Source organism: Excalfactoria chinensis, chromosome 2, assembly GCF_039878825.1.
Source record: "Excalfactoria chinensis isolate bCotChi1 chromosome 2, bCotChi1.hap2, whole genome shotgun sequence".
NCBI classification, from domain to species: domain Eukaryota; kingdom Metazoa; phylum Chordata; class Aves; order Galliformes; family Phasianidae; genus Excalfactoria; species Excalfactoria chinensis.
The window spans coordinates 93315723-93328956 of NC_092826.1; the positions used below are offsets into that span (position 1 = coordinate 93315723).

At 39.8% G+C, this 13234-nt stretch overlaps 1 protein-coding gene across 2 annotated transcripts in view; it reads left to right on the forward strand.

The window, feature by feature from the left end:
• GLI3 (GLI family zinc finger 3) overlaps nucleotides 1-13234 on the forward strand; it is a 197705-nt gene that overhangs the window by 128311 nt on the left and 56160 nt on the right. For both annotated transcript variants that reach the window (XM_072330201.1, XM_072330202.1), the window contains 2 exons: nucleotides 5315-5520; nucleotides 10829-10975. In XM_072330201.1, coding sequence (XP_072186302.1) covers nucleotides 5315-5520; nucleotides 10829-10975 — 353 coding nt within the window. The remainder of the gene's footprint in view (nucleotides 1-5314; nucleotides 5521-10828; nucleotides 10976-13234) is intronic.

The following is a 13234-nucleotide window of genomic DNA, read 5'->3' on the forward strand; positions in this document are numbered from 1 at the left end:
TTATGTACAGTAGCAACTAAAATTTTTGAGAGGCGGGATGATTGTTTAACTCATGATTTTCCCACGTCATTTAGATGTGTAATTAGCTGCCCCAGCCTGATTTATGAAAGATCTATAGCCATGAATATACTTGTAACAGTGAGGAGTAACTTGATCATTTGGCCTACTCGCAGCTATAAGAGTTGTTCTCACTTGAATTTTCAGGATCATGCCTTACTGTCTTAGAGCTGACAAGCTTTTTTTAGACATCTGTTGACTCCTGGTGCCAAAGGGCCAGTCTGTACAAACAAGTATGATGTTAAACAAATGTAGTCATTTAACATGGGAAATGTTACCAAAAGGGATTCAGCTGTGTGCTTTTAAACAGGGTTGTCTACCTAGAAAGAAAGTACTTACTGCTAGTTCATCTCCCATGGCCTACTGGCAATTGTATGTTTTAAAGTTTTGGGGGCAGCCCAAAGAAAAGAATCATAGGCAGTTTAATGAATTTAACGTTTTTCAGTTCTTAAGCAGAACTGAATTGAGCAGATACCAGAGAAATGGTATGGATATCATTGGTATGAAAGTTATGCCATCCGTGTTTGCTCCAGCATTGAATAACGTGCTGTTAAATGATTAAATATCAAGGTTTGAACTTTGACACTTTCATAATATAACAAGATGGATGAAAAGGCAATAATAAATTAGGTTATGTTACAATATTTCATCCCACTTCGTTGACAAGCTTTGTTCTGTGAGATAGATTATTGTTCCATCTATAACCTCAGCTCAGTGTCATATTTACAGTGTTATAGTTAAGAATCACTTGCTGTTTTCAATATGGATGTACTTCTCAACAGATTCATAAAAGAGCCATTTAATAATTTCAACATGATTTTTAAATTATTATTATTATTTTATTTTTTTAGGATAGGTTATGCTTAGAAGAGTTTTTTGCCTAATCACAAATTGAAGCAGTTTGGAAACTATTTGTGACAAATGGCTTCTCTAACACTAGACAAATTTTGTGATGTTGATCCAGACTTTCCTATGGCACAGACCTTTGTGACTGTCCTGAGTGGCTTAAATCTGCTTCCAGCAAACATGGCTATTGTAGTGCATTCTCTGACAAGCGTGGAGGTTGTACTGTGCTTCTGGGTCTACTGTACTTTTCACAGTTATAAGGGATGCAAATCCAGAGATTGGTATTGTGGCATGTTTTAGAGCAGACTCAAAAGAAGCCCAGTGTGAGAACCTGCAGACCACAGTTGCTTTGAGTGGCCTCACTCAGGACCTCTGCCCACAGCAGTGTACCAAGAAGCTGAGGCCAGGGCCTTCAGTCCTTGCCTGAGCTATGCTGTAGGTGTGTCTGTCTCGTGTGCTCCTGTATAGGCCTACAACCTGCTCAAAAGGTAGCTGTTCTCCTGGATGGACTTGTCTGAGCTATGATGTAGTTTATCTCCAGTTCTGTCTTCAGCCTTGCCTCCTAATACACCTCCACTTTACCATGTCTCAGACTGATGTTTTGTTCAATTGTTATGTCCAGGAATGTAGGGAGTATTCTGTGCCTTCTCTAACCTATGACATGGAGCTAAGATGGCAGCTTTTCATTTCACCCTACTGTGCCAGAAGTGAAGAGCAGAGACTGAAGTTATTCTCTGAATCATGTCCATATGGCAGTTAGCAGACGGGGTGGCTGAAGGGCTATGTAGTCAACAAGTCCTGTGTTTGCTTACCAACCTCTTTGTGCCTACACCCTATTCATAGCCTGAAAGCAGTATTTCACCTGCATGAATGATCCTTCAATGGAAGGAACAGCATATCTGCTTGAATTCAAAGTGTCTGATCTTATGCACTGAAAACCCGTCTAATGCTTGCATACCAAAAGTGATGTAAAATGTGTGGTGTGAGAACTGCTTGCTCTCACTCACTGCTAGTACAAAAAAATATGTGATCACTTCAGGACTGTGCTAGGCAATGATCTGTGCATGCTGACCATTTTGAAATAAGTGTAAACTACTAGCTCATGTTTGCTTACATCAGCTTCTAGTATCATATAATTTCGCTCCCCCAATTAAGAAAGAGTTAAATGATCTGAAAAGGGAATTGTACTATTTTTTGTGATGGGCTGAATTCCAAAGATGCTACTGGTTGGTGTTTTTGTGGAGAGTATGTCTGCTGTAGCTGCAAGCAAGAGAACAAAATGACACACCAATTTTGTGAATAATAGCTGAATTCTTACATACAGCTCACCTGTGGTTCAGCAGTGGTGTCATGAAGTTATTTAGATCAATCTATGTCCATGACAGAGGGGCAGTAAGCCCGTGGGCCCCCAACCCCAAAGAATGGGAAGGGAAAAAGGGAAAGGAGAAGGGAGATGGGAGGTGGGCTCAAAGAAACAAACAGAGAAGTGGCAACAATCTAAGGAGGAAAACTTGTTCTACTAACTATGATATTGGAATACAAGATAACAAGATAACCTAATTGAAATTGAGTCTAATAAATCAAGTAAAGTAAGAGAGAGAGAGGTTTCCGAAGACTGAGAAGCCTACTTTGAAATTGAAGGTGCACGGCTTGGAAGCACACCCACACCTGCTGCCAGGCAGTGAGTGAGAGAGAGAGCATCACTTCTGTGATGTATTTCCCTCTCTGACCATGAAAGACATCCTCTGGGATGTATAGTTCTTCTTCTCTGTGCTCCACATGATGTTGTGATGTGGAATACCAATAGCAAAAATTACAAAACCATGACAAGTGGCCAGAAATTTAAATTAAAAACAACAAAAGTGGTTTCATTCATTTTATGCTTTACCATGCATCTGATTCATACAGCTGCTGAACCAGTGTAACCATGTGAGTTTTTAAGACTCTGTAGACACCTGAGAAACATTCATCAAGACAAATGACATGACTGACAGGAAAAAAATATACCTACTTGACTTTACACTGATCTCACTGTCTTGGCACTTGTGTGCTGTTCTCCTGATGAGAACCTGAGACTCTTCAGAGCTTCAGAGTCTGGACAGGAGCAGGAGAAAGGTGACAGACTGCAGATGGGAAGGTAGGTACTGTTAGGTACTGAAGTTATGTGGCATTCACAGTTATTTCAGTGCGTTAGTGATGAAAAGGAGGGCAGTGTGGACAGAAAGGAGGAGACACCTTCAAAGCTACCTCTTCTTTCTGCTGCTTTTCTTACATGTCTCTTATGCACCTGGAATGTAAGTGTAATCAGTGTTGCTGATAATTTAATAAAATCAGCCTAATGTCCCAAATGTGGGAATCTCTCTCATCAAATAACTGTTGAAAGTATCATGTATTTTATTAAATCTGAATTGAGTTTGCAGGATCTCTGAATGCAGACACAACGGTCCTGATTAAAGGAAGAGTGTGCATCTGCTTAGATCCTTCTCTTTATGGGAAGCCTCAGTGTTCTAAATATGCTGTCAGGAAAACCCCTATGTAGGAGAAAATGCAGAGCGATTCTTGCCTTCCTGTGGTTTACAAATGAGGCATACATTGACAAGCAGTGTAGCTGACAAGAAGTGTACCTGACTTTTCTCATACTGAAGTCACTTTCTCCAAATCCCGTGTCAGAGCCTCAGGCCCAGGCCAGGGATGAAACACATATGAAATAAAATGCTGGGAAGAACTGGCACTCACATCTGGAGATTTGATATGCTTGTCACTGACTGAGTGCCTGCAGAGCCAGTGAGTGTCACTGGATGGCTCCCACTGGGTCTGGAGCAAGAGGCACTTGCTCTGGCTGAATCAGCTTGCTGTTGGCTAGTTGGAGAGTGAATCTCTAGGGTAACACAGACCCAGCCTTCTTCAAAAGCTGTTTTTCTTCTCAGTATGCACCAGATAGCTCCAGGGCTCATGCTTGTCAACCCTCTATTTGGTTTAAGAACAGTTTTTGAGCAGATATGAACTTAGAAGGAATGATTTGTAGAGTGACCTAGTGAGCTTACGAACTTAGTTTTTTTGTTAAGATTGAATCTGTGACACTACAATATTTTCTTCACCACTGAGATGGAAGGAAATTCACCCTGTAATGTGGTACCCAGCTATGGTATTTTTGCTTCCTACTTCACTATGAATTTCAAGGTTCCTGCATTCCACCCTCAGCATGGCAGGAAACTGAAAGACAACTTGTGCTTCAATGGCTGCTCGAGTCCTACAGCACCAGCAAAAGTAGGGTTGTGTTTCCACCAGAGCTTGTTTCCAAAACACAGATGCTTCAAAAACGTGCAGAGAAAAAGCACTGCAAGGGAAGAAGGGCTTATTTTGCTCAGTGGTGGGAAACTGTTCCTAGTTTCTACTGCTATGTGCGTTTTAAACATGATGAATGGTGAGCAGCCGGGCTTCTCGTGGGTACTTTACTGGACTGCCGAAGGAGCGATTTCACTGCTGATGCCTGCTCTAACACAGCCAATGCAGCCTCATAACTAACTCTGGAGCAAGGTGGTATTGCTTACCTTGCAAAAAAGCTTGTGAGGACAAGAAGCACACAAAAGGTGAACAAGAAAGGGAAAGGGAAAGAGTGAGAAAAGCACAACAGGAAGAATCTTTATTCCACAAGGTTTTATGAGCCTCTGTGGCTTTTGCAGGGAAATTCATGTCCTGTTAGGAATGCATAACTTTGATCTCTGTTCCATTCATAAGTTGATGTTTCTGAGCTGATAGCAGGGCAAAATTACCTCCCATGTAAGATCATGTTCTGTTGACCTTTTAGGCAATGACATCTATGCCACCGAGTTTTCAGCATTTTTTGAGGGAAGGGACATGAACAAAAAGTACTTCAAAAGGCCTGCCTGTCTTAATGGCTTACAAAGTTTGGAGATTCTGAAATCATTTCTGTGCAGACGTGATCTTGCTGTTTAAAGAAGGATAAGCTGGCAAATCTAGATAGTGGGCAGAGTTTAACTTAAAACTTTCGTCCAACAGTCATAGTTATGAGATGAAAGTGATTCAGCATCTCAGTATTGTCTTCTGTATTGCAGCAGTAGTTAATATCTGGTATACAAGATGCATATTTCTTGTTAATTGAAGTGATTTTCTGCTAAAAACCATGGGGAAAGAGTACCAAGGGATGTAAAGATTAATACATAAATTAGCTTGTTTTAAAACTGGACAGAGAGCTGTTGCTAATAATACGGACAGTGAAGAATTCATTTCCTTTCCTTGTTCTTTTTGGGCAGTCAGATTTTGTGGAAGTTATTACATGTGCAACACAGTTGTTATTCTTCAAGACAGAAGTACATTACCTTTAAACTGGTTTTGTTTATCGTATAGATGACTTGGTGTGTTTGTTTTCTCTTTTCCTTTTGTCTTTCAGGCCTTCTGCCTTATCTAGTAGCCCAACATATTCAGATCTTCCGTTCATTAGAATTTCCCCACACAGAAATCCTGCTGCAGCATCAGAGTCTCCCTTCAGCACTCCTCATCCATACATTAACCCATACATGGACTATATCCGCTCCCTGCACAGCAGCCCATCCCTGTCCATGATCTCGGCAGCCCGTGGACTCAGCCCAACAGACGGTAGGTTAAGACAGGCTTCCTGTTTTCTGTCATTGTAGCAACTTAAGTTATATTAATCTTGTCAACATTTTTCCCCCTCTTTCAAAGCAGCTTCAGCAGATTTGTCAGACATATTCATTATGTCATAAATGTTTCAATACTTCATCAGCCTATCATGGCTCATTTGTACATCTCACAAATGTTGAAACTTAAGGGGAAAAAAAAAAACAAAAAACGTTGCTTCGCTCAGAATTTAAGCTGGAAGGGTAGTGTATGGCTTGTGACATCTTTTGTTTGTGGAGCTGATCCTGGGTGTGATTTTGGTCTTCTTAGAAATCCTGTGCATCTGAACTGAATTGAGCTAGATTCTTTGTGAGGATAAATCAGTGTAGATCCACAAAGTTATTCAGGTGTGAAGTGCTCATTGATTAAAACAGTATTTTTTGATTGTGTAAAGCATACTCTGATTTGGTACATTTATTTGTTGGATTTATTTCAGTCTACTGTTGCCAGTGATACGGCCAAATGAAACTGATGTAATAGTGGCTGATGATCAGGACAAGCCAGTTTAGTTTAAGCATACTTGAAATGTTGGTGCTCTAGATCTTAGTGTGAGCATAGCTATTTCCAGGTTGTTTGGGTGGAAGTGAACCTCCACTGTAGGTTTTGTTGTTACTTTGACACATTTTCTATTCCTATCCCTATTGCAGTGAGAATTTTGGCAAAGTGAGCAATGAACAGAATTGCAAATGGCCTTAGTCTTGTTAACAGTGGGTTTTTCAATAATAAAATAAGTTGACATTTCAAAATCATAGTATTTGATTAAGAGAAATAAAATATAACACACCAGCAAACAGGTATGTACAGTGAAGATAATTAAATTCTCATTGTAACAATGGGAAAAGTCTTTATGCTGGTATATGCAGAAACTTACCAAACAGAGTTAAACTGCTTTTAGGTGAATTTGAAAAATGAGCAGTGCACCTTCTCCAAATGGATAACTAATTAGTCCTCACTTACAAGAACATATACCTTTACAGTTAATCCATTAGTTATGGGCACATACTCTTATGAGAATAAATTTTAATGACCTGTTGTCAGTCAAGTTATATGGCACGCACGTGGGCTTTTCTTGCAGCACTTCGATGTTGCATGAATCCTTACTAATTCTACCATTTTAATTTTAACCCAGAAATTATCTTAAAACTTAAACATATATATGTTGAACTAATTTGGATGCTCAGAAATACATGTTTATACTCAGGGAGCTTTGGAATTCTTGATATAGGATAAACATAATACATCTGTTAAGTTAGGAAATATTTTGAAAAAATTGTTGTAATTTTGCCATTACAGTTTTGCTGTCTCACATCCAGTGAGATGCAGGTAGTGCCATGTGTGGAGCCTTAGAGAACTGTTCAGCAGGCATTTAGATTTTACTAGCTGGATCTGAATCTCAGGGAAAAAAAACGGCCAGTCAGTCTCACCTCTTTTCCTGGAAAGGCAGTGGAACATCTTGTTCTGGATGCCATCTCTAAGCAATTTGAATGGAAGAAAGTTATCAGCAGTAGTCAGCATGGATTCACCAAGGGGAAATCATGCTTGACCAACCTTGTAGCCTTCCATGATGGCATCACTGGCTGGATAGATGGGGGGGGAGAACAGTGGATGTCATCTACCTTGACTCAGCAAGGCTTTTTATGCTGTCTCCCATGACATCCTGATAATGAAAGCTGAGAAAGTGTGGAACAAATGAGAGGACGGTGAGGTGAGTTGAGAACTGGCTGACTGGCTGAACTGAGAGGGTGGTGATCAGCCATGCAGAGTACATTTGGAGACCTGTGACTAGCAGTGTTCCCCAGGGGTCAGTGCTGGATCTGGTCCTGTTCAGTATCTTCATCATTGACCTTGATGAGGAGCAAGTATGCTGATGATTCATAGCTGGGAGGAGTGGCTGACACACTGGAAGGCTGTGCTGCCATTCAGCAGGACCTGGACAGGCTGGAGAGCTGGGCTGTGAGAAACCAGATGACGTTTAACAAAAACAAGTATAGGGTCTTGCTCCTGGGAAGGAATAATACTGATATATCAGTACAGGTTGGGGGATTACCTGCTGGAGAAGAGCTCTGTGGAGAAGGACCTGGGGGTCCTGGTGGACCATAGGATGGTGGTGAGCCAGCAGTGTGCCCTTGTGGCCAAGGACAATGGGATCCTGGGGTGCATTAAAAGGACTGTGACCAGCAGGTCAAGGGAAGTGATCCTCCCCCTCTACTCTGCCCTGGTCAGGCCTCACCTGGAGTACTGTATCCAGTTCTGGGCTCCCCAGTACAAGAAAGATAAGGATCTGTTGGAGAGTCCAGCAGAGGGCCACAAAGATGATAAAGGGCCTGGGGCATCTCCCCTGTGAGGAAAGACTGAGTGATCTGGGTCTGTTCAGCCTTGAGACTGAGACTGAGAGGGGATCTGATTAATGTTTATAAGTATTATAAGTGTGGGAGACAAAGGGACATGGCCAATCTCTTTTCGTTGATCTGTGGGGACAGGACAAGAGGAAATGTCTGCAAATTGGAGCACAGGAAGTTCTACATCAGTATGTTAAAAGAACTTCACGGTGAGGGTGACAGAGCACTGGAATGGGCTGCCCAGGGAGGTTGTGGATTCTCCTTCTCTGGAGATACTGAAGACCCTTCTGGATGCCTACCTGTGCAGCCTGCTGTAGGAAGCCTGCTTTGCAGGGGGGCTGGACTCAATGTTCTCTAAAGCTCCCTTCCAGACCCTACAATTCTGTGATTCTGTAATAACTACAATGGTGCTAGGGCACACTTGTCTATAAACTAGGTGTTTGGTGTTAGTTGAAGTCTCTGGAGTATCTTACCTTGTCTCCAGCTGCCACCAGATAAAGACTGTTTTCCTTTAAGGTCTGTCTCATATCTGCCTGGCTCATGTAGATGCCTTGGGTATCCAGGGGCTTTCAGAAGGCAGGAGACGCTTAGATGTGGACAGCACAGATTGAGTTAGTGCTCATGAGTGCTTTGGTTACTGACATTTTACACAAGTTTAGCTTTTTATTAGTACAGGATACACATACTAGCTGAAGCTTTTCTCCTTATTCATAAAAATACAGTAAGTTAATGAAGACATTGGAGATATGTCAGTAAAGCAACATGCTTATAGAAAAAACTCCTAAATCTATTCCCTGAAATCTGAAGTTTGTTTTCTGATTGGTGAGATAGGCAATAAGACAACTTATTTTTCCCACGTAGGTCCCTGGGATCAGGTAGTCCAAATTAGGGTTTGAGCACTACTACAATGGAAATTAAGATTCCTGTGATTTAATGGGAGACACACATGAAGTACTATTAACATAATGTATATCGTGGCTTACGCATTTTGAATGTGACAACTTGGAAGTTGCTACTGTTTTTCTAAAAGTCATACCAAGATTTCCCTTTCTACCCTAATTGCTTTAGGCCAGTGTGACTAGGTCAGTGTCATATTGGGCTCAGTGTGTCGACTCAGATCTGGGGATGGCTAGGAGCCAGAACAATCTGTAGCATAACTAAGGGCAGTTTCATGTTCACCACAAGTCTTGCCAGCTGTAATTAATGACTGCTGTAGCAATAGTGATGGTAGAATATCATGTACCTTGTCACTTCACCTTGCTCAGCAGAACAGGTGGGCTGGGGTTGTCCAAAGATTCCTCTGAACAATGCAGGTGTTTAAGGCAGGGCTAAGGACTGAACCAATTATTACTGTCGTACTAGTGCTGAAATGAAGCTCAGCAATACCCAGAAATGCAGAAGCACAGAAGCAGATTCCTCCTCTTGTGAAATGACAGGAATGAAGCTGAAGCTACCCAGGAATAAACAGAAGAAAATTCAGTGCTGCGGTCCTTCCCATTTACCCTTCATTTACCCTTCATGCAATACATCATTTATTAGGGTAATTTTTTATGTTTGAAGAAGGTAAGGAATGATCTTTAAAGAGCACCAGAACATTTCTCAGCATATGGAACACTTACTAATGCAATTATGAGCTTGCTATGTTTTCTGCAGCAGTTCATTTTAAATTTTGCAGCTAATGTTATTATTAGTTAACCCAGACGCTTATGTCAGAAAGCACAGGAAGTACATTTAGTGTGTCTGGAAAGATGTGGTGGTTGCCTGCTACTGTAAAACTTCAAAATCAGTGATTCAATGTAGTTACTCTTCTTTTGAGATTTGGTTTGAATGTTTTTCTTGCCATTTCACAGAAGGTGTTGGTGGATGAAGTAGATTATAGTGAATTTAAAAATCAACTTGTAATTTGGAAAAACTACAGACTATCTATAATTCTTCTTGGCTCGGTTTTTATGCTATTTCTGTCTTGTTCAGTGTACTTTTATTTTTTGAACCCTGAAGTTGTTTGTGTTTTACATTATAACATCAAGAACACTTTCTTCCATTCTATTATTAAAAACAAAGGAAGGTAACACACTTCAGAAGTATGCCTATTGAATTAGCTCTTCTCCAGACTCCAGTATTTTCCTTGTTTTAGAACTAATGTCAATTCTTTGCCTCTGAAGTTTGCATTTGGAATCCAGCTCTCTAATGTAAGCATAAATTATCCTTTTTTTCTAATACTCTATAAGAAGGAATATTCAGGTAAGTTGGTAATCCACACAATGCAAGCTTGAATATGTTTCCCTTCAGGATTTTGTTAGTAGAATTAAAGAAAAATCTCAGTAGATACAATGGAATGTTATGAAATAATGTGGAAGAATATATGATCTTTCTGTTGTTGTGCGGTCTGTAACTTAAAAATTTTTTGGGTTTTCTCCTAAACTTATATGAACGCTGTCATGGTGAGTGTAATTCTTCTGGTCCTCCAAGCGGAGACTCCAGAAGCTTGAATGGTTATTGAAGTTGAGCCATGTTGTTACCTTAGGGATGGATTCCTTTGGGCCAAGGATGAGGTAAATGAAAATAAAATTTTTAACAAGGTTTTCCTTCATGTGGTTAGCTTTTTATGTGACTAAGTAAATCATATACTAGCTGATGTTGCTGTCAGCCTGTCACTTCTTGAATCACTTCATAATAAATATAAAAAAAATGAGGTCACAGAGCTCATTAATACTTTATGTATATTTATGTCATGGTGTTTTTTTGAATGGTGTCTTTGCCTTGTCATTGATTGTAATACACTGACCAGTGGTGCCATACTGCAGATGTTGCATGACATTGCAAAATAAACAAGCTGTTTTAATAGCCAGAGAAACCAGTAATATGATAAAACTTCCTTTTTCATTTACCTTACGTCATTAACACTGCTTTTTATGTTGTGCTTTTAGCTCCACATGCTGGCGTCAGTCCAGCTGAATATTATCATCAGATGGCTCTGTTGGCAGGCCAGCGTAGTCCTTACGCAGACATCATTCCTTCAGCTGCCACTGCTGGAGCTGGTGCTCTTCATATGGAATATCTTCATGCCATGGATAGTAAGTAACATTTTCTAGAAATAAAGATAGTCCTGCGAAGGGAACCATATGGATCATTACCGGTCTGGCCGAAAAGGTCTTCATGCAGGAGTCAGCATAAGTCTCCTGTTGGGGCTGGAGGACCTGAACGTCACTTGCCAGATAAACGAGAGTTACATTAAGTCTGAAAGTAAACTTTGAAAGAAAACATGGAAAGGAACAGGCCTGCTCCTGAATGTAGGTTGTATATTTTATTTCCACTACTACTTGAGTGCTTTTGAAAAGGTCCTTTTTTATTCACAGTCAGTAACTTACTTTTATCATTAGGGTGAGCTTATGAACTTTCTATTAATAAAAGGTTTGCTTATATTTTTCCATTAGGAGAGCATACTCCCCTCAATTCCTAGAGAGCTAGTGTATGCTTACAAGTTATGTATCATAGACTGATAGACTTTGAGTCTGCTTCTAAGATTAAGCAGATTGCTTAAGGACCATGACTTAGTTTTCCCTAATATTAAGAGCCTTCTATACCCACTTCAGCATCTTTCAGATCTTTAATCTGTCTCCTCCCTGGTGAAGGAGGAAAAGAAAGCATCCTGTTCCAAATTGCTTGCTACCACTTATTTTGATCTACCGGAAGGGTAATGCAGAGTAATTAGAAAATGCTTGCATGCTTATTGGGATTAAATCAGTTCTTTCCAGAAAAGAAATAAAAAATGGTGACAATAAATCAAGCACTGATGACTCATGCTCACTTGTACAGAGCAGTAAAATAGCATTACACCACCTCCAGTTGTCCCACAGCTTTTTAAAATCTTTGTTAGCCTTTGGTTTCTTTCCATTTGTGTCCCACTGCTTGCTATGCTTGCTGATCCAAGGAGTCTGGGTATTAGGAGGTTCTTCTCTGAAAATATGGGAATATAGATAGCTACCCTTCAGAACACGTGTCTGGGAGCATGAGATGATTGACTGATGAGCAGTCTTTACAAGGTAGTGACATGACAGACTGCCGTGGAACTGGCTGAGACAAACTGTTTTGATTGTAATATCTTGATAATGAAGGACTTTTTAAATCCAGTTTATTTTATCAATCTTATGCTGCACTGGTAATGTGCATATACTGCACTGGATGTTTGCACAATGGTTATACATTAAAGTAAAATACCTTGAAACCACTTCAGGAACAGTATAAACTCACACATGGAGTATGGGCCAGAAATTAATGCGCAGGTTTCAGTGCTTAAAAGCTTAAAAATTTGATACTTTCTGGTTTGTATTTTAAGAGGAATAAGGATGGGCAAGGTACACTGTTAATGCATTTGATGCATATTAATGTCTTGCAGAATATAAACTTTTTTTGCATGGTTTAGGTAATTTAAATAAGCTACTGTGTTCAGTTGCAAGGAAAAATCCCCAAATTTATAAATGAATGTTACTTCATTGAAGTTAAGAGATGTTCTGTACTTGCACTGTTTTTAGTTCCTGTGAGGATGGAGTTTCTGAATGCATGCAGTTAGCAGTTTCACACTACTTATGTAGAGGCAGACATAATTTAATGGACCTGTACAGTCTGAAGAAAGATGGACAGATGTGTTTTAGAAAACTTAAGAAAATGAGAAGACATTGCAGTACTCATACAAATAGTAGCACTTGCACAAAGGACCTTGATCTGTGAGCAGAGATTGTATATGCTTATCTCTGTAGAATTACGGTTTTGCATCCCAGAGCCTATTATCACTTCCCCTTCTTATTAAAGGGGAAACATTTTGACCTTTGCCCATAACTTCAGCCCATCCATAAAATGTACTTGCTCTAACAGGAATGTTTGCTGTCCACAGCTTTAGCTGCAATGTATTTGAAATGTGCTCTTTAATTTGTTTTGTGTTTGTTTTTAAAAATTAGGATCACACATTTGTAGTTCATTATAGCAGCAACTTTTCAATTAGGGATTATTTCAGAGTTAAAGACAGAAAAAAAAAAGTGTAATGGTATTATGCAAATGGGTTATTTTTAAACAGTAAATAGAGAATTAAAATAAGAACCAATCCTACTAAGGTCACTCAGCTCACCTTCTGTATTTGATGAGAATGTGTTTAGTCAGGCAATAGCTGCTTTTATCTAAATAGAGTATGAAGTTACCCTTTTACTTTGTAAAAACTAATTAAAACTATCTTAACTTGCATGGGTATACAGTAAATTAATTGTCATTAAGTAGAAATCTGAATGGCCTATCATTCATCATGCTATAGAAAACCCCTTTCTTCTTTGTCAGAATTTTAG